Here is a 26,426-nt window from a genome sequence, read left to right as displayed (position 1 = left end):
CGTGGGGTTCTTTCAGGACCGACAGACTGAACGCCAGACGGCTTTGCCAGGTTTACAATCTTTTAATTTTACACAAAGTCTTTTCTCTTCCAACTGCGCGGATCGCGCACCCGGGCACGATTGCGGCGTCGCTCCCGGCGCGCCCCGCCTCGCCGCTCGCTCGCCGCCTCTCCACAGCGTTAAAGAGGAGCGCGTCTTTGTAAACACTGAACAGGCACGCCAAACGCGCCTCTCAGAGCGAAACGGTGCTTTAGTTTATGAATTTACAACGCAGATACAAATGACACATTCATGTTTTTGTGTAATAATGACAACGTATACGCACGCGGACGATTGACTTGTTGATGGTGATGGCAAGAACGCTGTCGGGGGTTTTCTTTTCAAATGTTCGTTCATAGCCGTTGTGCTGCTATGATAGGCCATTTCCGCTCGACACAGTGTGCATACAACAACATTAGGCCGTTTATTGAAATACTCCCACACTTTTGACGACTTTTGGCGTGCTTTTTTCCCCTCGCTCGCATCGTCTGCTTTGCGCTCTGCCATGACAGTAAAGTAGTGTGACGTAAATATGCGACGCGCCGACGCACAAAAACGGCGTCGACGTATTTACGTAACCGATGACGTCGACTACGTCGACGCGTCGTTTCAGCCTTAGAAGATTTATGATCGCTCATTTTTAGGACTATTTTTTTAATGCCTGGCTGGTGATCGACCGACACACCCTCCGAGATCGACCGGTAGCTCGCGATCGACGTAATGAGCACCCCTGCCTCAAGGGGTGATTGGGAGATCACAAATTGGCTATAATGAGATTAATTGTGAGTCATAATCACAGTCAGCCCCTTTGTTGCGGTCTCTTCCTGCAGGGCTCACATCCAAGTGTTAAATCTCTGACGAAGACTATTCTTTGTGCTCATTTTGTGACAAACAAATACTACCTTATCTCTAAAATGCTGTCTCCCCTCCTCCCCTACAGCTCTACGCCATTCCCTGGTTCCTGACCATGTTCACACGTGAGTTCAAGCTCTCTCATGTCTCCGTGTGGATTTGATGTGGCAGTAATCACAGCACTAAGTAGATCGCTCTAACTAAGAGGCATGTTAAATATTCTCCTTGCTCATGAAACATCCCCGCAAGCAACCTTTCCACCGCACATTTTTTTTCTGCAAACACAACCACGCTCCAGCCAGTGTTTCAATCACATAGTTATTCATGCCTTTTTATTTACAAAGCGTCTCCGTTATGTCCCACACTGTTGTCACTCATGCATACCTGCCAACTACTCCGGTTTTCCCGTAATTAGTACGGTTTTCATCAACCTATTCCGGGTTACGGTTGCAGTGATAAAAAATACGATTTTTCATTAATTAAATTTTTTTTTTTTTTTTTTAAGTTTTATTCACGAAATAGCGTAACAACAATGACAATCGACACTGCTTCCCGTAACTTCCTATCGAGCCATTCCGAATGCCATGCGCGAGGCTATTTATAGCACCGCTGCCAAGCACGAGCAGAGGTGGGTAGAGTAGCCAGAAATTGTACTCAAGTAAGAGTACTGTTACTTTAGAGATGTATTACTCAAGTAAAAGTAAGGAGTAGTCACCCAAATAATTACTTGAGTAAAAGTAAAAAGTATGTTGTGAAAAAACTACTCAAGTACTGAGTAACTGATGAGTAATATACACACACACACATATATATATATATATATATATATATATATATATATATATATATATATATATATATATATATATATATATATATATACATGCATTGATATATACAGTATATCAGTTATATGTATTTATTTTGCTGTTTTTGTTTACATGTTAAAGGTGTTTTAATGAATATACATGCATGTTTAACACATATAGATTCCTTTCTTTCATGAAGACAAGAATATAAGTTGGTGTATTACCTGATTCTGATGACTTGCATTGATTGTAATCAAGACAGTAGTGCTGATAAGGTCCACATTTTCAAATGGAGGAGAAAAAAAGTTCCTCCTTTCTGTCTAATACCACATGAAAGTGGTTGGTTTTTGGCTTCTTATTTGTCCAGCTTCCATATTCGTTTTTATACACTTTACAAGAAATACATTGGCGGCAAACTCCGTAGCTTGCTAGCTTGTGTGCGCTGGCTTTTGGAGACTCTTATTTAGTAAGCGCAGGCGAGACAGAAACGGCACTTTTATTGTGAAGACAGGAACTGTGCGGTGAGTCTTTGGGCTTTTGACCGAAAGTGTCATTTTTCCTTCACACTTTTGATCGATTGATTGAAACTTTTATTAGTAGATTGCACAGTACAGTACATATTACGTACAATTGACCACTAAATGGTAAGTTTTTCAACTTGTTTAAGTCAGGTCATGTGACCGCATGGCTCTGTTTGATTGGTCCAACGTCACCAATGACTGCATTTGATTGGTGGAACGGAGACAAACGTCACCAGTGACTGTATTTGTTGAAACGCAGGCACTTTGAAGATCTGTCTGACAGATCAAAACAAACAAAGCGTGCATTAACAGATCGATAAAAATTAGTAGCGAGTAGCGAGCTGAATGTAGATAAAAGTAGCGGAGTAAAAGTAGCGTTTCTTCTCTGTAAATATACTCAAGCAAAAGTAAAAGTATGTTGCATTAAAACTACTCTTAGAAGTACAATTTATCCCAAAAGTTACTCAAGTAGATGTAACGGAGTAAATGTAGCGCGTTACTACCCACCTCTGAGCACGAGGCACCAGTTGCCATTGTTTCCAAACGAGCGAACGATCATGGAATCAGCCGGAGAAAAATCGCAAACGAGTCTTAAACCGAAAAGAAAACTGCAGTCATTCCGTGAAGAATATTCAAAAGCCTATCCGGGTATAATTATCCGTTCCAAAAAGGGTGAAAACTACGCGAATTGCACCTTGTGCAGACAAGATTTTTTCGATCGGACACGGAGGAATTAGCGATGTAAAAGTAAAACTTTGGATTTTAGCCACAAAAAGGTAATGACACCAATGTTATCTATTGGAATTGTTTAGTACTGTTATACTGTTAAAAGTGTTTATACTATTTATGCTTTCAAGTCCAAGTTGAAGAAATCTTGTTAAATGTTGACAGCATAACTACCAAAATACAGAAGTATGTCCTTAATATTTTTGCAGTGCTATTTCTGTTGAAAAGTTCAAATGATTACATTAGAGATGTGATGTGCCACTTTTCAAGTGTCTGATGGCTTAAATTAATTTTCATTAATTTTTCAAATTTTGAATTCTTTTGAAAGGCTTACAAAAAAACTACATTTGAATTGTAATTCCATGCTATTGACAGGACTATTAATTTTAATGAAGTTAGCTTACCATGTTTACAGTATGATAATTGTGATAGAAATGTGAATTTTAGGCACAGAATATTTTTTACAATTGAACAAGGCAGTAGATTATACAAGCTTGGACAGAAAGTTAATAATTTTTAATGGAATTGTTTAGTACTGTTTTACCATTTGTTTACTGTAAAAAGTGTTTGTACTGTTTATACTTTCAATGAACAAATTGAAGTCTTGTGAAAGGTTGACAGGATAACTGGCATTAACTGTCAAAATAATTTCAAACTATTGAAGTTATCTTACAGAATAAACATGTCAATCAACCCATATGATTTTTGCTGTAATATTTTTGTTTTGAAAAGTCACTGTGACTGATAGAAAAGTGATGGTTTTAGCAACATTTTAACCTGTCTGAATGCTAATAATCATTTTGCGTCGGGGGGGCGAAGCCTGAACCCCCCACCAGGACTTTGTCCTGGACCTACCGGGGCCTGCGGCGCCTGGACCCTGGCTACTAGGTTTTTCTGATTTCAAAAGTTGGCAGGTATGCTCATGCTGCGTCTGCGTCTCTTTGAATCGTTCTGCTAAAATCCTCCCTGCAGACGTGTTTCCGCTGCACAAGATCTTCCACCTGTGGGACACGCTGCTGCTGGGCAATTCTTCTTTCCCCTTCTGCATCGGTGTAGCCATACTGAAGCAGCTCAGGGACCGCCTCCTGGCTAATGGCTTTAACGAGTGCATCCTGCTGTTCTCTGACCTGCCAGGTAACTCAAATATACCTGATGTACGAACTAGGGATGTCCCGATCCAGGTTTTTGCACTTCCGATCCGATACCGATATTGTTTTTGCACTTCCGATCCGATACCGATACTGACCGATACTGGCCTATCCGAGCATGTATTAAAGTTTAAAGTTATTTAGCCTACTTAGTTGTCAGAATCATGTTGAAAAGGGTTTTAGTACTCTTGATAACAACTAGCCAGCTGAATTAGGGGAGTTTGAATAATACACAATGGTTGGTAACAAGAAACTGACCTGTTTATTCAAGGATAAACACAAAATAGACAAAATGATACATGACAAACAGAAATGGCATCATTGAAACTAGGGCTGGGCGATATGGCCTTTTTTTAATATTGCGATATTTTAAGGCCATATTGCGATACACGATATATATCTCTATATTTTGCCTTAGCCTTGAATGAACACTTGATGCATATAATCACAGCAGTATGATGATTCTATGTGATTTGATTGATTGATTGAGACTTTTATTAGTAGGTTGCACAGTGAAGTACATATTCCGTACAATTGACCACTAAATGGTAACACCCCAATAAGTTTTTCAACTTGTTTAAGTCGGGGTCCACTTAAATTGATTCATGATACAGATATATACTATCAGATATATACTATCATCATAATACAGTCATCACACAAGTTAATCACATTGAATTATTTACATTATTTATAATCCAGGGTGTGGAGGGATGTAAGTGTCAAAAAGACAGCCAAAAGAGTTTGATATGAGAATAAATCTAAAGTTAAAATATAGGGTAGAAATGCACCCATTTGCAGGAAATGTAGTCTTGATTTTCAAAATGTTCTTTCAAGGCTTGCATGTCTACATTAAAACATTCTTCTTCATACTGCATTAATATATGCTACTTTTAAACTTTCATGCAGAGAAGGAAATCACAACTAAAAAAATCACTAATTTTTTCATACGGTGTTGATGTGGACATTTTTGCCTCGGCATTTTGATGGTGTGGACGTGTGGCACCGAATGGAGATAAGCGTCTCGACAGACGTTATAATATTTGAACGATGATGACGAAAACTGTTTTCGCTGTCGTGTCCGTGTGTCGAAAATTGTTATGCGCTTATTTTTTTATTTTGATTTTGTGCGTGGCATAGATTTGCCGTGCGCAGAGGACGTTTGAGAGAACGTTGGTCACACGGCTGCGCTAGCATCACAGCTAACGTTAGCCATGCTGCTACCTCTCTGCTGGGAGAGGACGTATACGTATGTGACGTATGACGTGTGTAAGAAGGTGCGCTTGCTGTCTGTAAGAGGGAGACACAGGAAAGAGTGAGAAGAGCCTGTCGTGTAATGCCAGCAGCTAAAAGCAACTGCGTGAGAATCCACAGACATGTGGATGTGTTGAAGGTGTGCTGGAAAATGCAGAACGGAAATAGGGAGCAGCAGAAAAGTGGAATGTATTATTTAAATCTGTGCGTTGGAAAACACGGACCGGAGTTTTTTTTTGAACTGGATCTGGATCGGCATTTTCCCATGCCTTGCCGATACGCATTTTTGGGCAAATATCGGCGGCCGACATCCCTAGTACGAACGCTACTGTTAAAAGATGCAAATATTGTAGAATTATTCTCTAGGACAGACCTGGGCAAATTAAGGCCCGTTGAGCTTTTCAATCTGGCCCGCTGGACATTCCCAAATAATTGTTTTAGATGTTTAAGATGTAAAGTGTAGCTGCCGTTATGATGTGCAGTCATGTTTTTTCTAATGACCGTAAGTCTTCAACTATACCAGGGGTCGGCAACCCGCGGGTCCGGAGCCGCATGTGGCTCTTTGATCACTCTGATGCGGCTCAGCAGCTTACTTGCCGACCCCCCCGATTTTCCCGGGAGACTTCCGGATTTCAGTGCCTCTCGCAGAAAACTCCCGGGATTAATATTCTCCGATTTTCACTCTTACAGTTATAATAAGGGCGTGCCATGATGGTACAGCATTTGGCGCCCTCTACAATCTGTATTAACAGCGTGCCAGCCCTACCCCTTGTTATACAGTATGCATCTCCTGCTTGCACACGTACGTGACAGCAAGGCATACTTGGTCAACAGCCACACAGGTTACACTGACGGTGACCATATAAAACAACTTTAACACTCTTACTAATAATGCGCCACACTTTGAACCAAAACCAAACAAGGATGACAAACACATTTCGGGAGAACATCTGCACCTTAACACAACATAAACACAACAGTACAAATACCCAGAATCCCAAGCAGCCCTGACTCTTCCGGGATACATTATACACCCCTGCTACCACCAAACCCCCCCCCCACCCCAAACCCCCCCCCCTGTGCGTCGGTTGAGGTGGGCGGGGTTTGGTAGCGGGGGTGTATAATGTAGCCCGGAAGAGTTAGGGCTGAATGGGATTCTGGGTATTTGTTCTGTTGTGTTGATGTTGTGTTACGGTGCAGATGTTCTCCCGAAATGTGTTTGTCGTTCTTGTTTGGTGTGGGTTCACAGTGTGGCGCATTATTAGTAAGAGTGTTAAAGTTTTTTTTATACCGCCACCGTCAGTGTAACCTGTGTGGTTGTTGACCAAGTATGCCTTGCTGTCACCTACGTGAGCAAGCGGAAGCCCCATACAACGTGTGGCTGAGCAGGCCCCTGGTTTATACATAGCACAAAGCAAAAAAAAAACTTTATATGCAATGTTATTTCATTTTAAATTTCAAAAAAATTTTGTGGCTCCTATTGTTTTCTTTAATTTGTGAAACTGGTCAAAATGGCTCTTTGACTGGTAAAGGTTGCCGACCCCTGAACTATACTAAGTCTTTCAATGGTTGGAATCTGCATGATATACCAGTTACTATGGTCATCTAATTAGTTACTATGGTCATCGAATTAGTTACTATTATCATCTAATTAGTTAGTTTGGTCACTATGAGATATCTCAGAACCCTTCGCGTTCATATTTCACTATGTTTGTTGCATTTTGGTTGTGTTTCGGTTGATTGTAAAATATTTTGTCAATATTCAGTGTTTTATCCTTCATAGTTGATATTGTAAATCCCACATTCTTTATTTTCATGTACATTCTGGGTGTCTCATTCAGTAAAAAAATGTCAAATTCCATTCCGTTTTTTAAGGCGGTCTGTCATAACGTTTTTAGCTTTCAATCATTATTGTGCGGTTTTGTATTAGTGTTCCTAAAAATAGATATACCGGCCCCCAGACACACTTTTTTTTATCTAAATCTTGCCCCCCGAGTAAAATAATTGCCCAGGCCTGCCCCAGGATGTCAAATAGCCCTGAAAATGCTTACAGTTAGCAACCAAGTCCAAGTTATTAAGCAACTGAATGGTCATCATGGTCATCTTGCTTATAGGTTACTTCAGGGGTGCTCACACTTTTTCTGCAGGCGAGCTACTTTTCAATTGATCAAGTCGTGGGGATCTACCTCATTCATATATATCATTTATATTTACTTATTTATGAAATATATGTTTTTGTTAACAAGTTAAAGGTGTTTAATGATCATGCAAGCATGTTTAACACATATAGTTAATATTGTTAATACATTAAAGGTGTTTAATGATAATACAAGTATGTTTAATACATATAGTTAATATTGTTAACAAGTTAAAGGTGTTTAAAGATAATGCAAGCATGTTTAACACATATAGTTAATATTGTTAGCAAGTTAAAGGTGGTTAAAAATAATACAAGAATGTTTAACACATATAGTTAATATTGTTAACAACTTAAAGGTGGTTAAAGATAAAACAAGCATGTTTAACACATATAGTTAATATTGTTAACAAGTTAAAGGTGTTTAAAGATAATACAAGCATGTTTAACACATATAGTTAGTATTGTTAACAAGTTAAAGGTGTTTAAAGATAATGCAAGCATGTTTAACACATATAGTTAATATTGCTAACAAGTTAAAGGTGGTTAAAAATAATACAAGCATGTTTAACACAAATAGTTAATATTGTTAACAACTTAAAGGTGGTTAAAGATAAAACAAGCATGTTTAACACATATAGTTAATATTGTTAACAACTTAAAGGTGGTTAAAGATAATACAAGCATGTTTAACACATATAGTTAATATTGTTAACAAGTTAAAGGTGGTTAAAGATAATACAAGCATGTTTAACACATATAATTAATATTGTTAACAAGTTAAAGGTGTTTAAAGATAATACAAGCATGTTTAACACATATGGTTAATATTGTTAATAAGTTAAAGGTGTTTAATGATAATACAAGCATGTTTAACACATATAGTTAATGTTGTTAATAAATTTAAGGTGTTTAATGATAATACAAGCATGTTTAACACATATAGTTAATGTTGTTAGTAAATTTAAGGTTTTTAATAATAATACAAGCATGTTTAACACATATAGTTAATATTGTTAACAAGTTAAAGATGTTTAATGATAATGCAAGCATGTTTAACACATATAGTTAATATTGTTAACAAGTTAAAGGTGTTTAAAGATAATACAAGCATGTTTAACACATATAGTTAATATTGTTAACAAGTTAAAGGTGTTTAATGATAATACAAGCATGTTTAACACATATAGTTAATATTGTTAATAAGTTAAAGGTGTTTAATGATAATACAAGCATGTTTAACACATAGTTAATGTTAATAAATTTAAGGTGTTTAATGATAATACAAGCATGTTTAACACATATAGTTAATATTGTTAACAAGTTAAAGGTGTTTAAAGATAATGCAAGCATGTTTAACACATATAGTTAATATTGTTAATAAGTTAAAGGTGTTTAATGATAATACAAGCATGTTTAACACATATAGTTAATATTGTTAAGAAGTTAAAGGTGTTTAAAGATAATACAAGCATGTTTAACACATATAGTTAATATTGTTAACAAGTTAAAGGTGTTTAAAGATAATACAAGCATGTTTAACACATATGGTTAATATTGTTAATAAGTAAAAGGTGTTTAATGATAATACAATCATGTTTAACGCATATAGATTCCTTTCTTTCATGAAGACAAGAATATAAATTGGTGTATTACCTGATTCTGATGACTTGCATTGATAGGAATCAGACGGTGGTGCTGATAAGGTCTGCATTTTCGAATGGAGGAGAAAAAAAGTCCTCCTTTCTGTCCAATACCACATGAAAGTGGTTGGTTTTTGGCATCTTATTTATCCAGCTTCCGTACTCCTTTGTATACACTTTACAAGAAATACATTGTCGGCAAACTCCGTAGCTTGCTAGCTTGTGCACGGCAGCTTTCTGAGACTCTTATTTTGGTAGCGCAGGCAGGATGAAGCAGAGCTTTTATTGTGCAACTGTGCAGTCGGTCTTTGGAGTTTTGACGACAGGTACGGCGCCAGAGTCTGTTGAAATAAAGTGTTTCTCGCCTTCCAGTCGGTAATTTTAATGAGCTGGCAGCAGCCAGCGTCATCTCAGAAGACCCTCGGGTGCCGTGAATGTCAATCAAGTGACGAAAGTGACGTCATAGTGAAGATTTATGATCGCTCATTTTTAGGACTATTTTTTTTAATGCCTGGCTGGTGATCGACTGACACACCCTCCACGATCGACCGGTAGCTCGCGATCGACGTAATGAGCACCCCTGCTGTATAGTGTGCAGTGGTTCGAGACTAGCAGGGTTAACTTACACAAAAACACAGATGACAATAATGTAAAAACAATGGGGTGAACTAATTTTTGTAACTGATGTTTTGTTGTTTGTTTAAATTATCTGTTCCCCTCCCCTCCGCCCCCCCATACCTACCAGAAATTGACATTGAGCGCTGCGTTCGTGACTCTATCAACCTATTCTCCTATACACCAAAAAGCGCCACATTCAGACAACACGCGCAGCTTCAGAAGGTGTCCGGTGAGAAAAACGTCACGTACTACTCGTCCGACTACCAGGATTTCCCCAAGACGGACCTTGTGAGTATAACAACATAGCGGTCACCAGAAAATTATAGATTTGGCAAACATTTTGGATGCAATAAATGCAGTTGATTGTTATGTGAGTGGGTAAGAGAAAAGCTAGTGGGGTTTTTTTCTTGAGAAACCACCTCGAACTTCCTGCGAGTAAAAGTTGTTGTCTTTGTTTAGGGAATCCCAGATTTATTTAAAAAAAATTTTTTTGCCAAAATGGTAATTTAAAATGATTTTGTCATACATGAAAACAGTAGTCCTGGGGCTATTTTCTTTAAATAGATAGATAGATAGAGAATAGATAGATAGATAGATAGATAGATAGATAGATAGATAGATAGATAGATAGATAGATAGATACACTGCAAAAACTGAAATCTAAGTAAGATTAAATATCTCAAATAAGGATGATATTTGCTTGATTACTTTTTACTTTTTAAATGCAATCTCAATTCTGTACACTGCTGCTGGAATTATAATTTCCCTGAGGAAACACTCCTGACGGAATCAATAAAGTACTATCTATGTATCTATCTATCTATCTATCTATTAGAGATGCGCGGATAAGCAATTATTTCATCCGTAACCGCATCACAAAAGTCGTCAACCATCCGCCATCCACCCGAACTAACATTTAATCAAAACCGCACCCGCCCGCCATCCGCCACCCGCCCGTTGTTATATATCTAATATAGACGATGCAAGGCATTAGTGAGGTTATAAAGCTTTTGCCTGTTAAAGAAAGGAGACTGATCCAATGTAGCAGAGACATTCAATGCGTGCCACGCTGTCACGGCCCAGACGCACACCAGTGCGCAATCATCTGGGAGCCGCGCTGAGCGCACCTCCACTCAAACTGCTGCAGGCAGCTGCGTTCTATCTTGTTTTAACATCCTGTGGCACTCTTCTGGGATCACGGCGGACGAAACTGCTCATGCTCAGGGTGTTTGTGGAGGTTCGGGGTTTTGCACAAATGTGATGCACCATGTTAGATGTCCCGGTTTTGTGACTGTCGTAGACATAAACAGCGTCGCAGCTCTTGCAAATCACGTAGCCAGCATTACTATCATCCTGATTTACAACCTCATAAAAACGAGTCCACGCTGAACTTTTCTGGCCTTTTTTTCTCCTGGTCTTTAGTATTCCCTTTTTTAGTTTGTCGCGTACCACGTTTGCTGCCGGCGTTGCCATCTCTTTTTTTTTTTTTCTTCTTCTATTGTGGCGTGCTGCAGGTGCCTGATGATAAATAATTGCCTGTTTCAAAGAGTGCTGCTCGTTTTTCGTATGTGGGTAACTACATTTAACATTTAACAACATTTAACTATGTATATATATTTCCGAATTGGTTTAACTGCCACCCGCCTGAATCTATTTAAAATCTAATTTTTTTTTATTTCAACCGCCCGACCTGACCCGCGGATAAAACCTAATTTTTTTTAATTTCATCCGCCCGACCCGACCCGCGGATAAAATCTAATTTTTTTTTTAATTTCAACCGCCCGACCCGACCCGCGGATAAAATCTAATTTTTTTTTATTTCAACCGCCCGACCTGACCCGCGGATAAAATCTAATTTTTTTTTTATTTCAACCGCCCGACCCGACCCGCGGATAAAATCTAATTTTTTTTTATTTCAACCGCCCGACCCGCGGATAATCCGCGGACTCCGCGGTTGTGTCCGCAAACCGCGCATCTCTACTATCTATCTATCTATCGATCCATCTATCTACACTGCAAGAAGTCAGTGTTCAAAAACAAGAGAAAATTAAAGCTGCAAGCAGCGATGGACGGGACCGACTTTGACGGCACATAAAATCCAAACCGAAACAGTAATTAAAACTCTTTGGTCAACTTTTAATCAGAAGGGTTCAATCTCTCTCCTGTGCTAGTTTGAAGCCGACACGACAAACGCGCTCAGAGGAGATACTGTTTGAAAAAAGGTGACCGGTTTTTACAAAACTTTTGTTTTGAAGGGGGAATTGCAAACTTCCTGTTGATTTTTGCTGGGGGTTGTCAATATATGAAATGTAGGTCTAAGTGAGACCTACATAGAGGTTTTTGGTTCATGTCTCTAAGACATTCCTACTGGAAGTTACAGGCAGTGTCTGAGTTTTCTTCCTAGGAGCAGTTGTGTCTGTGTTTTCTTCCTAGGGCGCGCTAGAGTGCAATTTTGAGTTTTGGAGTTGGGTTTTTTATTAGATCGCAGTTTTTGCCAGTCCTGATGTGTGTGTCCAGTTTGGTGAGTTTTAAAGCATGTTAAGAGGGTCAAATTACAGCTCAAAGAGGCAAAAGTGACTGTTTTTATTAAAATGTTGTTTTGAAGGGGGAATTGCCAACTTCCAGTTGATTTTTGCTGAAGGATATCAATGTATGAAATCTAGGTGTAAGTCAGATCTACATAGAGGTTTTTGTTTCATGTCTCTACAACATTCCTACCGGAAGTTATAAGCTGTTTTGTCTGTGTTTTTTCCTAGGGGGCGCTAGAGCGCAATTTTGAGTTTTGGGGTTTGTTTTTTTATTATATGGCAATTTTCGTCAGTCCTGATGTGTGTGTCAAATATGGTGAGTTTTGAAGCATGTTAAGGGGGACAAATTAGAGCTCAAAGAGGCGGCGGAATAATAATAATAATAAAACGCACAAAATACAATAGGGTCCTCTGTCCCAAAGGGACATTGCGGTCCCTAAAAATACAAAAATGAGGGGTATTTTATTTGAACTAAGCAAAATTATCTGCCAATAGAACAAGAAAATTTGGCTTGTCAAGACTTTCCAAAACAAGTAAAATTAGCTAACCTCAATGAACCCAAAAATAGCTTAAAATAAGTATATTCTCACTAATAACAAGTGCACTTTTCTTGGTAGAAAAAAAAAAGACCTTTTTGCTCAATATGTTGAAAAATATTCTTAAATGAAGTAAATGCTAGTGCCATTATCTTGACATAATGATATGCGCTCGGCATCATGATTTTTTTTTCCCATGCTTAAAATAAGAAATTATTACTTTAAAAAAGCAGTTTTATACTTGTGAGTGTTGATGACACAGCTTTGCAACACTTGATATTCTAGTTTCAAGCATGTTTTACTCAATATAGGTCATCAAATCTCAGCAACAAGCTGTAATATCTTACTGAGATCATTTAGGAGCAAAACCCTTAAAACAAGTAAAACACTCTAACATAAAATCTGCTTAGTGAGAAGAATGATCTTATCAGACAGAAAATAAGCAAATATCACCCTTATTTGACATATTCAATCTTACTTAGATTTCAATTTTTGCAGTGTAGTCTTTCAATTCTTTTTTTAACGTTATTCAGAATCTGAGGAGGTCTTCAATCGATCTGTTTTCTCGTACAGTCTCGGGAGCCTCTGGCGCTGTTGGACCTGAAAGCTGAAGTGTCCCCTCGCATCTCGGCAGAGGACTTCATCGACCTGTGCGACATGTCGTTCTCCGGAAGCAACAGGACCAAAGGCAGCAAGCCAAGAATTATTGCTGTTGACATCCGCAGCGTGGAGGAGTATCCTCACTATCGGGCGGTTGTGAAATGTAATCAGTTTACTCCACAGATTCCATCATCAGAAAAGGGGCGTGTGCAAACTAAAACAGGTGCCAGAAGACTTCTTTGGTTTCTTCTTATGACATACTTGCCAACCCTCCCGAATTTTCCGGGAGACTCCCGAAATTCAGCGCCTCTCCCGAAAACCTCCCGGGACAAATATTCTCCCGAAAATCTCCCGATTTTCAGCTGGAGCTAGAGGCCACGCCCCCTCCAGCTTTATGTGGACCTGAGTGAGGACAGCCTTTTTTTTTATGACGGGAGGACCACAGGGTGACAAGAACTAAATCATCCAGACTAGAGATAAATTGTATTATTATGTTTATCTTACCTTAAAAATAAATATATTTATTAATTTAAAAAAAAAAACTAAATACATTTTTACTATATTTTGCTAAAAACATCAAAATTAATTGTATTTTTATTTGTATTTTTTCTGACTCCTTATTACATCCAGCCATAGAATTATACATTAAAATAAACATATTGGAAATAATTAATAATTAAATGATCATAATAATTCATTTAAAATGACCATATTTAATTATTAAAAATAATTGCTTGTTTATCAACAACTTTAGCATTTTATTCATCACATTTTGAAGCTCTCAGAAGCCAAGTTATGTTATATTCCTTAAGATTTATTTATGCAAGTTTGAAGTATCAATTATCTAAACACAGTTTTGTTTGCATATTTTCAGGATGTAGATATATATATATATATGCATATATATATATATGTATGTGTATATATATATATATATATATATATATATATATATATATATATATATATATATATATGTATGTGTGGGAAAAAAAATCACAAGACTATTTCATCTCTACAGGCCTGTTTCATGAGGGGGGGTTCCCTCAATCATCAGGAGATTTTAATGGGAGCATTCACATACCATGGTTTATATAGGGCACAGAGTGGGTGGGTACAGGCTGGCGTAGGGGCGTGGTGATTGGCTCATGTGTTACCTAGGAGGTGTTTCCGTCTGTGGCGGCATGCTGTTACAATTTCGCTGCGTTTGTTGAGGGATGACAGGTCTGGACGGTAAATAATAAACAGTTTCTCTTTCAAGCATAGGTTGCATCTTTTATTACCACTATTGTAAGGTGTGCTGGATGCAAGAATTTGCCATGTTATTGAATATTCAACATTATTGTCTTTGAGGTCCCAAATGTGTTTGCTGAGTTCTGTGGTATTCCGCAGGTTTTGGTTCCTGAAAGAAGCCTTGTGATTGTTCCATCTGGTTTTGAACTCTCCCTCGGTTAATCCTACATATGTGTCGGATGTGTTAATGTCCTTGCGTATTACCTTAGATTGGTAGACAACTGATGTTTGTAAGCACCCCCCGTTGAGAGGGCAATCAGGTTTCTTTCGACAGTTGCAGCCTTTGTTGGTTTTGGAGTCGCTCTGTCCGGGGGCCGACGGCTCATTTGCAATTGTTTTGTTGTGGTTTGAGATAATTTGTCGTATATTGTTCATACAGCTGTAGCTCAATTTAATGTTGTTCTTGTTGAATACTTTTCTTAGGGTGTTGTCTTTGGGAAAGTGTTTGTCAATCAGATTGAGTAATTTGTGTCCAATGTTAGTTGAGACGTTTTTGCTGTATGGGGGGTTGTACCAGATGATGTCGTTTCGTTTTCTGTTCTTTTTTGGCTGGTTTCCTGGCGTGGGTTCATAGGTGAGGGTGAAATTGTATCCGCTTTCATCAAGGGCTTTTTGGTACGGGGGGGTTGCCTATATATGTATATATATATATATATATATGTATGTATATGTTCTAGCTGTCAATATACTCCTCCCCTCTTAACCACGCCCGCGCCCTCAACCACGCCCCCGTCCCACCCCCGACCACGCCCCCCACCCCCCCACCTCCCGAAATCAGAGGTCTCAAGGTTGGCAAGTATGTCTTATGGAAACCACAAATCCATTTTTTAAAATCTTTTCTAATCACGTTTAAAAAATATATATATATATCATATCAGGACTATGTAGTTTCTATGTACCGTATTTTTCGGAGTATAAGTCGCACCGGAGTATAAGTTGCACCTGCCGAAAATGCATAATAAAGAAGGACAAAAACATATATAAATCGCACTGGAGCCCGGCCAAACTATGGAAAAAAAACTGCGACTTATAGTCCGAGAAATACGGTAGTCATCCGCAAACTTTAGGTTGATGTATGTGTAAAGTATCCCACAGTGCATTGCCAGAAGTCATATTGTAAGGCTGGCATCATCGTTCACCATAGCGCTACACATAATACCTCCGAACTATTCAGCGGAAAATAACATTGCACCGGCTGTGATACGATGAAGAAATACTCTTTCATACCCAGACTTTGTTAACTACTCACAGCCCATTTTATGCCTTGTCGAACTTTCAAAATTACAAGGGTCTATAAAAAGATATGAACGCTTTTTTTTGTGGATGGGTTGGTGACATTTGTGTTTATCTGCATAAACCCAGTAGACATCGTGTCATCAACCCAGGCTAGGATAGATAGATAGATAGATAGATAGTGTTGCGTTTTGGACCAGTTGTTCCTCCCAGGGAATTCAAGTCACAAGTCGCTCCCAAGCTCTTTACGACACTTAAAGCTGAGTTGAAAAACCACCAGAGACAGAATAGGTATTTTGTAATATATTTGCAAAGCTTTGCAGATATACATTCACAGAGACAGCATAGAACATTCGGATCGCCCCGCTAAGATGGTCTGTCTTCCCGACCCAAAACCCTCTCCCCTCTCCCCTCTCTCTAGTCAAAACACATGCACATTATCTCTCTAGTCACATTCCAAAGATCAAGGTTAACACGCACAGTTTACTTGCAGAGAAACAGAAAGAGAACAAATGGGAAAACACGAGCTGTTTTCAAATGTGACTATGAAATAAAAGAAGTAACACTTAAATTCGGATATATGTAAATATCTGCCTCCGACAATACATAGATACCGTATTTTTCGGAGTATAAGTCGCACCGGAGTATAAGTCGCACCTGTCGAAAATGCATATTAAAGAAGGAAAAAAACATAAGTCACATTTTTTGTGGGGATTTATTTGATAAAAGCCAACAGCAAGAATAGACATTTGAAAGGCAATTTAAAATAAATAAAGAATAGTGAACAACAGGCTGAATAAGTGTACGTTATATGAGGCATAAATAACCAACTGGTATGTTAACGTAACATAGTATGGTAAGAGTCATTCAAATAACTATAACATATAGAACATGCTATACGTTTACCAAACAATCTGTCACTCCTAATCGCTAAATCCCATGAAATCTTATATGTCTAGTCCAGTGGTTCTTAACCTTATTGGAGGTACCGAACCCCACCAGTTTCATATGCGCATTCACCGAAGCCTTCTTTAGTCCATCCATCCATCCATCTTCTTCCGCTTATCCGAGGTCGGGTCGCGGGGGCAGCAGCCTAAGCAGGGAAGCCCAGACTTCCCTCTCCCCAGCCACTTCGTCCAGCTCTTCCTGTGGGACCCCGAGGCGTTCCCAGGCCAGCCGGGAGACATAGTCTTCCCAACGTGTCCTGGGTCTTCCCCGCGGCCTCCTACAGGTCGGACGTGCCCTAAACACCTCCCTAGGGAGGCGTTCGGGTGGCATCCTGACCAGATGCCCGAACCACCTCATCTGGCTCCTCTCCATGTGGAGGAGCAGCGGCTTTACTTTGAGCTCCCCCCGGATGGCAGAGCTTCTCACCCTATCTCTAAGGGAGAACCCCGCCACCCGGCGGAGGAAACTCATTTCGGCCGCTTGTACCCGTGATCTTGTCCTTTCGGTCATAACCCAAAGCTCATGACCATAGGTGAGGATGGGAACGTAGATCGACCGGTAAATTGAGAGCTTTGCCTTCCGGCTCAGCTCCTTCTTCACCACAACGGATCGATACAGCGTCCGCATTACTGAAGACGCCGCACCGATCCGCCTGTCGATCTCACGATCCACTCTTCCCTCACTCGTGAACAAGACTCCGAGGTACTTGAACTCCTCCACTTGGGGCAAGATCTCCTCCCCAACCCGGAGATGGCACTCCACCCTTTTCCGGGCGAGAACCATGGACTCGGACATGGAGGTGCTGATTCTCATCCCAGTCGCTTCACACTCGGCTGCGAACCGATCCAGTGAGAGCTGAAGATCCTGGCCAGATGAAGCCATCAGGACCACATCATCTGCAAAAAGCAGAGACCTAATCCTGCAGCCACCAAACCGGATCCCCTCAACGCCTTGACTGCGCCTAGAAATTCTGTCCATAAAAGTTATGAACAGAATCGGTGACAAAGGGCAGCCTTGGCGGAGTCCAACCCTCACTGGAAACGTGTCCGACTTACTGCCGGCAATGCGGACCAAGCTCTGACACTGATCATACAGGGAGCGGACTGCCACAATCAGACAGTTCGATACCCCATACTCTCTGAGCACTCCCCACAGGACTTCCCGAGGGACACGGTCGAATGCCTTCTCCAAGTCCACAAAACACATGTAGACTGGTTGGGCAAACTCCCATGCACCCTCAAGGACCCTGCCGAGAGTATAGAGCTGGTCCACAGTTCCACGACCAGGACGAAAACCACACTGTTCCTCCTGAATCCGAGGTTCGACTATCCGGCGTAGCCTCCTCTCCAGTACACCTGAATAGACCTTACCGGGAAGGCTGAGGAGTGTGATTCCACGATAGTTGGAACACACCCTCCGGTTCCCCTTCTTAAAGAGAGGAACCACCACCCCGGTCTGCCAATCCAGAGGTACCGCCCCCGATGTCCACGCGATGCTGCAGTTTATCTGAAATCAAATGATCCGAACAAACACGAAGTCGTCAAAGCTGACATTGATTCTGCTATTGCAACTGTTTTGCCACATCGATCGTCTACTGACATTGCTGCGTTGTTTCAGTAAAAGTTCTCTAACTTTTTGCTCTGTCGGTTATTCTGTTTTGGATTTCCCAGCGTGGCTCTCATCAGCGTCACGGGTTGATTTCGACGCGAGTGGTTGATGTAGCACGTCACTCAAGATAACGGACGAATGGTTTATCCAATCACGTACAATGATTTTTTTTTTACTGAAATACATCTGCTATTGAGAAGTCCCAGATCCTTGTGTGGAGCTCAGCGAATCACAAGGATCTGGCGAGAGTCAGGTTACTGCACTCCTTAACCACATGGCCACCAGCTTCAGCAGAGGCCACATGTCCGGCAGCATCAACGTTCCCTTCGGCACAACGTTCGGAGCCAACGATGAGGTGCTGCAGTGTCCAGCAGCGGGGATCCTCCAGAACTACGGCGGGCGGGTCGTCGTCGTCATCGGTCACGCCGCGAAGAAAGCTGCTGTGGTAAGGATTGATTGATTGATTGATCGATTGAAGCTTTTATTAGTAGATTGCACAGTACAGTACATATTCCCTACAATTGACCACTAAATGGTAACACCCCAATAAGTTTTTCAACTTGGTTAAGTCGGGGTCCACTGACATCAATTCATGGTACAAATATATACTATCATCATAATACAGTCATCACACAAGTTAATCATCAGAGTATATACATTGAATTATTTACATTATTTATTGAAGAGATCTCAGGACCATTAATGTATATTAGTAACCTATCATTTCAAACAGGTACATTTCCAAACAAAATGAAAATAGCTAAAGTTGCACCAATTTGCAAGACTGGCGACAAACATCAATTTACAAACTATAGACCTGTTTCCTTACTTCCACAATTTTCTAAAATCATTGAAAAACTGTTCAATAACAGATTAGAGAGTTTCATAAATAAAAATAGAATACTCGAAGAAAATCAATATTAACAAATTGAAGTCTTGTGAAAGGTTGACAGGATAACTGGCATTAACTGTCAAAATAATTTCAAACTATTGAAGTTAGCTTACAGAATAAACATGTCAATCAACCCATATGATTTTTGCTGTAATATTTTTGTTTTGAAAAGTCACTGTGACTGATAGAAAAGTGATGGTTTTAGCAACATTTTAACCTGTCTGAATGCTAATAATCATTTTGCGTCGGGGGGCGAAGGCTGAACCCCCCACAAGGACTTTGTCCTGGACCTACCGGGGCCTGCGGCCCCTGGACCCTGGCTACTAGGTTTTTCTGATTTCAAAAGTTGGCAGGTATGACTCTAACATAAAATCTGCTTAGTGAGAAGAAGTATCTTATCAGACAGAAAATAAGCAAATATCACCCTTATTTGAGATATTCAATCTTACTTAGATTTCACTTTTTGCAGTGAACTACTGGTGTGAAACTACCCTAAAGGTTGTTTGTATTGTTTTTGCATGTACAGTACCTAGCATGTTATGATTACTCCTCACCCCCGGCATTTAATGTGTTTTTGGTAATCCAAGTTGCACAACTTGGTTGTTGCCTGGCTTGAACTTTTTTCACATGTTATACTTTCCTGTTTCCTCATAGTTTGCCACACACCTCGTCAAGGTGAACTTCCCACTGGTTTGCATTCTGGATGGAGGGATCAACAAGCTGAAGCCCACCGGACTTCTGACCGTTCCTTCCCCTCAGATCTGACCCAAGCTGTTGAAGCTATTGGGGGGGGAAAGACGTGCATCATTAATGATTGAATGCGCCCCCAAAACATGGGAACATCTAAAGTCCAATAAGGTAGACTCTGAACTAAATTTGTGTGCACCAATAGTGGGTATGTTGCAGGTGATCTACTAAGATTGTGTGCCCAGTTGATAACAAGTGAAAAAGTTTTAATATACAAAAAGCTGTAGTAAATCAGGCTTATAAGAGTTTCAAGCACCGTCATGGAAGATCTCCAAAACCACTGAAAGTGCGAGTGTCTTTTGCTTCTTCTTTGCCCTTTTTGTGTCTTTATCCAGTAGAAGAAATGGTGTCATGTATCACTGTTTCCCCTGAAATGTCCTCATATACAAAGTATAATGGCTTGCCCTCCCCATACGGAATTAAAATTAATTTGATGATTTTTTTTTGTAATAATTTATAAACACGCTCTTGCCATCGCTAAAAGTAATTATTAATCCAATTTTAACTTGTTTATAAGGACAACATTGATGGATCACCTCCTTGTTATGTTAGTTTGATATAAGAAAGAGAATAATCTAATGTTGTTGTTAAAGTTAAGCATTTTTGTGATTTCTGATCGTTTGTAAGGGCACCAAGCAGGACAGTACAGTTCAGCATGTCGTATTTGTTTTAGTTTGTTGATAAAGAAAAAGTTGATGAATCGCCTCCTTGTTATGTTTATTTGATATAAGATTGAGAAGAATCTAATATGGCTGTTAAAGTTAAGGATTTTTTTTTATTTCTGATCGTTTGTGATGGCATCAAACAGGACAGGACAGTTTAGTCATTGTTGTTGTTTTAGATTGTTAATAAAGAAAAATATAAATATATTATATATATATATATATATATATATATATATATATATATATATATATATATACACACATAAACCTTCTACTGTAGTGTAAACTACATTTGTTTCATGTGGTATAAACCTTCTACTGTAGTGTAAACTACATTTGTTTCATGTGGTATAAACCTTCTACTGTAGTGTAAACTATGTTTGTTTCATGTGGTATAAACCTTCTACTGTAGTGTAAACTATGTTTGTTTCATGTGGTATAAACCTTCTACTGTAGTGTAAATCACATTTGTTTCATGTGGTATAAATCTCCCCGTGACTGCACTTGCAACCAAAATGCAAGTGCAGTGCCTGCCAAACCTGTCCTAATTATCTGGTGTCTGCTTGAGACAAAAAGCATTTAAACACCCAATAACAACACTGCAAAAAGTCAGTGTTCAAAAACAAGGGGAAAAAAATACAAAAATGAGGGGTATTTTACTTGAACTAAGCAAAATTATCTGCCAATAGAACAAGAACATTTGGCTTGTCAAGACTTTCCAAAACAAGTAAAATTAGCTAACCTCAATGAACCCAAACATACCTTAAAATAAGTATATTCTCACTAATAACAAGTGCACTTTTCTTGATTGAAAAAACAAATGAGACCTTTTCTATCAATATGTTGAAAAATATTCTTAAATGAAGTAAATGCTAGTGCCATTATCTTGACATAATGATATGCGCTCGGCATTACATTTCTTGAAACCAGCAAACTTATACTAAAAACTAATTTATTGTTCTTAATGGAAAGGCAACAAGGCAAGCGCTTGTTACTCTCGGGGTCTCCTAGCCGCTCAGGCAAATCATATTGTCTAAAAATGCATTTTTCCATCGATAACATGACATCATCGCGCCAAGTGTGTGCTCTTTTAGTCATTAGTGTCAAGACTTGGTCCTGGGTGTTTGCTTTTCCGGGATGCAACGGAAAGTTGGCACGGGCGAGACGGGAATGAAGGTACATGATTTATTTATTAACTATAAATACAAAAAAAAGGATCAAACAAAAAGCGCGCACAGAGGTGGAGAATAAACTATGAAACCAAAAGACTATAGCAAAAAAGTACAAACGAAAAGCACGCACAATGGCGGAGAACAAACTATGAAACCAAAAAGACTATAAACATGGAACAAAAACTTACTTGGCTTGGTTGATTTTTTTGATTTCTGATCGTTTGTGATGGCATCAAACATGACAGGACAGTTCAGCTAGTCATTGTTGTTGTTTTAGATTGTTAATAAAGAAAAATATAAATATATTATATATATATATGTATATATATATATATATATATATATATATATATATATATATATATATATATATATATATATATATATATATATATATATACACACATAAACCTTCTACTGTAGTGTAAACTACATTTGTTTCATGTGGTATAAACCTTCTACTGTAGTGTAAACTATGTTTGTTTCATGTGGTATAAACCTTCTACTGTAGTGTAAATCACATTTGTTTCATGTGGTATAAATCTCCCCGTGACTGCGTGGGTTCCCTCCGGGTACTCCGGCTTCCTCCCACCTCCAAAGACATGCACCTGGGGATAGGCCCCTCCCACCTCCAAAGACATGCACCTGGGGATAGGCCCCTCCCACCTCCAAAGACATGCACCTGGGGATAAGTTGATTGGCAACACTAAATTGGCCCTAGTGTGTGAATGTGAGTGTGAATGTTGTCTGTCTATCTGTGTTGGCCCTGCGATGAGGTGGCGACTTGTCCAGGGTGTACCCCGCCTTCCGCCCGATTGTAGCTGAGATAGGCTCCAGCGCCCCCCGCGACCCCAAAGGGAAAAAGCGGTAGAAAATGGATGGATGGAATCCCTTCCATCTCAATAAAATGATCTTAAATATTTGTTTAACACAGTAGCCTCACTAGCCCAACATGGGTCTTCTCCCAGTAGCTCCAACCACTTGGTTGATGACTTTATGCACTTCTTTATGAAGACAATTCAGCTCATTAGAAAGGAGATTAAAGACACCAAGTCCCAGCTCCAGCTGGGTTCTCTAAACGCAGATACGAATGTATGCACCACAGAAAATGCTCTCCAAAATAATATGAGACAAAACAAACATGTCTACTTGACCTACTTCCGGGGGAAACTCATCAAGGAGCTGTTTGTAATAGTAGGATCATCAGTGCTAAATAGGGGTGTAACGGTACGTGTATTTGTATTGAACCGTTTCGGTACGGGGGTTTCAGTTCGGTTCGGAGGTGTACCGAACGAGTTTCCACACAAACATATTAAGTAGCTGCCTAATAGAGATGCGCGGATAGGCAATTATTTCATCCGCAACCGCATCAGAAAGTCGTCAACCATCCGCCATCCACCCGATGTAACATTTGATCAGAACCGCACCCGCCCGTTGTTATATATCTAATATAGACGATGCAAGGCATTAGTGAGGTTATAAAGCTTTTGCCTGTTAAAGAAAGGAGACTGATCCAATGCAGTACAGACATTCGCGTGCCACGCTGTCACGACCCAGACGCACACCAGTGCGCAATCATATGGAAGCCGCGCTGAGCGCACCTCCAAGCGCGTCTCGCTGCCGGCGACGGCCGGGTATGGGCCCGACGCTCCAGCGCCATCCATTTTTAGGGCTAGTTGATTCGGCAGGTGGGTTGTTACACACTCCTTAGCGGGTTCCAACTTCCATGGCCACCGTCCTGCTGTCTATATCAACCAGGGTGAGCCCCACCCCTTTCGTGAGCGCACTGCGCGCGGAGTGACCCCTGTTACGCGCCCCCGGCAACAGGGGTGGCGGGCAGGTAAGCTGCGCGGGCGGAGCGCGCGGAGTGACCCCTGTTACGAGCCCCCGGCCACGGGGGTGGCGGGCAGGTAAGCTGCTTATCTGCTGCGCGTGACGCCGGCCGCGGCGAAGGCGGACGAGGCGGGGTGTCGGCGCGGTGGTGACCCTGGACGTGCGTCGGGCCCTTCTCGCGGATCGCCTCAGCTACGGCTCCCGGTGGGGCCCTCTCGGGGGAAGGGGCCTCGGTCCCGGACCCCGGCGAGGCGTCCCTTCTCCGCTCCGTAAAAGTGTCCATCTCTTTTTTTTTTTTTCTTCTGTTGTGGCATATGCTGCAGGTGCCTGCTCGTTTTTCGTATGTGGGTAACAACATTTAACTATGTATATATATTTCCCAATTGGTTTAACTGCCACCCGCCTGAATCTATTTAAAATCTAATTTTTTTTTATTTCAACCACCCGACCCGACCCGACCCGACCCGCGGATAAAATCTAATTTTTTTTAATTTCATCCGCCCGATCCGCGGATAATCCGCGGACTTCGCGGTTGTGCCCGCAAACCGCGCATCTCTACTGCCTAAGCTAAAGTCTTAACAAGCTGCTCCGATGTTCTGCTTGTCTCTGTCAGTCCTCTACACAGCACCCAGCATTGTCCCGCCCACACAACCATCTGATTGGTTACACACAGAGCGGTAACAGCCAATCAGCAGTGCGTATTCAGAGCGCATGGAGTCAATGCTCCGGCGTCGGGATGAGCAGAAAGGTGTTTAGCAGGTAAGCATCAGGCAGCGGACTCTCCCCAAATGATAATAAACAACCTCCCAGTCACATACTTGCCAACCCTCCCGGATTTTCCGGGAGACTCCCGAAATTCAGCGCCTCTCCCGAAAACCTCCCGGGACAAATTTTCTCCCGAAAATCTCCCGAAATTCAGGCGGACCTGGAGGCCACGCCCCCTCCAGCTCCATGCGTACCTGGAGGGATGTTGTTGTAATATATTGAGTTGGAGGCAATAACCAGGCGAGGTGATGAAGTACGTCTCTTTACTGTAGACTTCAGAACAGACTCACACACTTGACGTCAGGTGCGCAACACCACGTAACCAAAAAGTAACCCCAGTACGCTATAGCCAACATTCACCAGGAGATGGCAACAGACAAACATAGATCACTCCATTACATTCCGCCCCTTTTAGAATTGTAGAAGTTACTCAAAAGAAATAAACAACCCAACCAAAAAATGCAGCAGCTCAATTAAAAAACTGTACTTAAGCCACATTCTTTTTTTTTGAACTCTTAGCCCTCATTTGTAAACAATAACATGCTTATTATACAAACAGTATTTGTACATCTTTAACACAGATTTTTATACTGTCTTCAGAGATTCAGTTTTTTTGGTGGTACTCGAAACCTTTCTGGGTACCTGCGGATCACTGGTGGGGTTTTTGTTGTGGGTGATCTGGGTTCTGATGATGGCAACTCAGCAGCCCTTGAATCTGGTTCAATGATGAGACTAGTTTGTGTCTGACTCACTGATGGTCCTGATGATGGAACTGAAACAGCACTGTCCAGTTGTACTGATGGCACATTTTCTGCAACTGGTGGAGACTAGATAACTGGCAGTCTCTCCATTTTTTCTCGCCATGGTAACATGTGATCCACATGCACTGTGCGCTGTCTCTGTCCCTCTTGATAGATACATAGATTGAAGTATATATATATATATATATATATATAAGTATTTCTTATACATATATATATATATATATTAGAGATGCGCGGTTTGCGGGCACAACCGCGGAATCCGCGGATTATCCGCGGATCGGGCGGATGAAATTTAAAAAAATTAGATTTTATCCGCGGGTCGGGTCGGGTCGGGTGGTTAAAAAAAAATTAGATTTTAAATAGATTCAGGCGGGTGGCAGTTAAACCAATTGGGAAATATATATACATAGTTAAATGTTGTTACCCACATACGAAAAACGAGCAGGCACCTGCAGCATATGCCACAACAGAAGAAAAAAAAGAAAAAGAGATGGACACTTTTACGGAGCGGAGAAGTGACGCCTCGCCGGGGTCCGGGACTGAGGCCCCTTCCCCCGAGAGGGCCCCACCGGGAGCCGTAGCTGAGGCGATCCACGAGAAGGGCCCGACGCACGTCCAGGGTCACCAACGCGCCCACCGCACCGACACCCCGCCTCGTCCGCCTTCTCCGCGGCCGGCGTCACGCGCAGCAGGTAAGCAGCTTACCTGCCCGCCACCCCCGTGGCCGGGGGCTCGTAACAGGGGTCACTCCGCGCGCTCCGCCCGCGCAGCTTACCTGCCCGCCACCCCTGTTGCCGGGGGCGCGTAACAGGGGTCACTCCGCGCGCAGTGCGCTCACGAAAGGGGTGGGGCTCACCCTGGTTGATATAGACAGCAGCTAGGACGGTGGCCATGGAAGTTGGAACCCGCTAAGGAGTGTGTAACAACCCACCTGCCGAATCAACTAGCCCTGAAAATGGATGGCGCTGGAGCGTCGGGCCCATATACCCGGCCGTCGCCTGCAGCGAGACGCGCTTGGAGGTGCGCTCAGCGCGGCTCCCATATGATTGCGCACTGGTGTGCGTCTGGGTCGTGACATCGTGACACGCGAATGTC

The 26,426-nt window shown here is 41.0% G+C and overlaps 1 protein-coding gene across 1 annotated transcript in view; it reads left to right on the top strand.

The window, feature by feature from the left end:
- Positions 1-20,934, top strand: part of tbck (TBC1 domain containing kinase) — an 86,333-nt gene extending 65,399 nt beyond the window's left edge. Inside the window, exons 21-26 of the mRNA XM_061923011.2 lie at positions 980-1,016; positions 3,920-4,081; positions 9,875-10,035; positions 13,385-13,545; positions 18,779-18,938; positions 20,040-20,934. Of these exons, the coding sequence (XP_061778995.1) occupies positions 980-1,016; positions 3,920-4,081; positions 9,875-10,035; positions 13,385-13,545; positions 18,779-18,938; positions 20,040-20,150 (792 nt within the window). The 3' untranslated portion in view covers positions 20,151-20,934. The remainder of the gene's footprint in view (positions 1-979; positions 1,017-3,919; positions 4,082-9,874; positions 10,036-13,384; positions 13,546-18,778; positions 18,939-20,039) is intronic.
- The last annotated feature ends 5,492 nt before the right edge of the window (positions 20,935-26,426 follow it).

Source organism: Nerophis lumbriciformis, linkage group LG27, assembly GCF_033978685.3.
Source record: "Nerophis lumbriciformis linkage group LG27, RoL_Nlum_v2.1, whole genome shotgun sequence".
Taxonomy (NCBI): Eukaryota; Metazoa; Chordata; class Actinopteri; order Syngnathiformes; family Syngnathidae; genus Nerophis; species Nerophis lumbriciformis.
The sequence above is the reverse complement of the archived record's forward strand: the minus strand, read 5'-3'. Positions and strand labels throughout refer to the sequence as shown.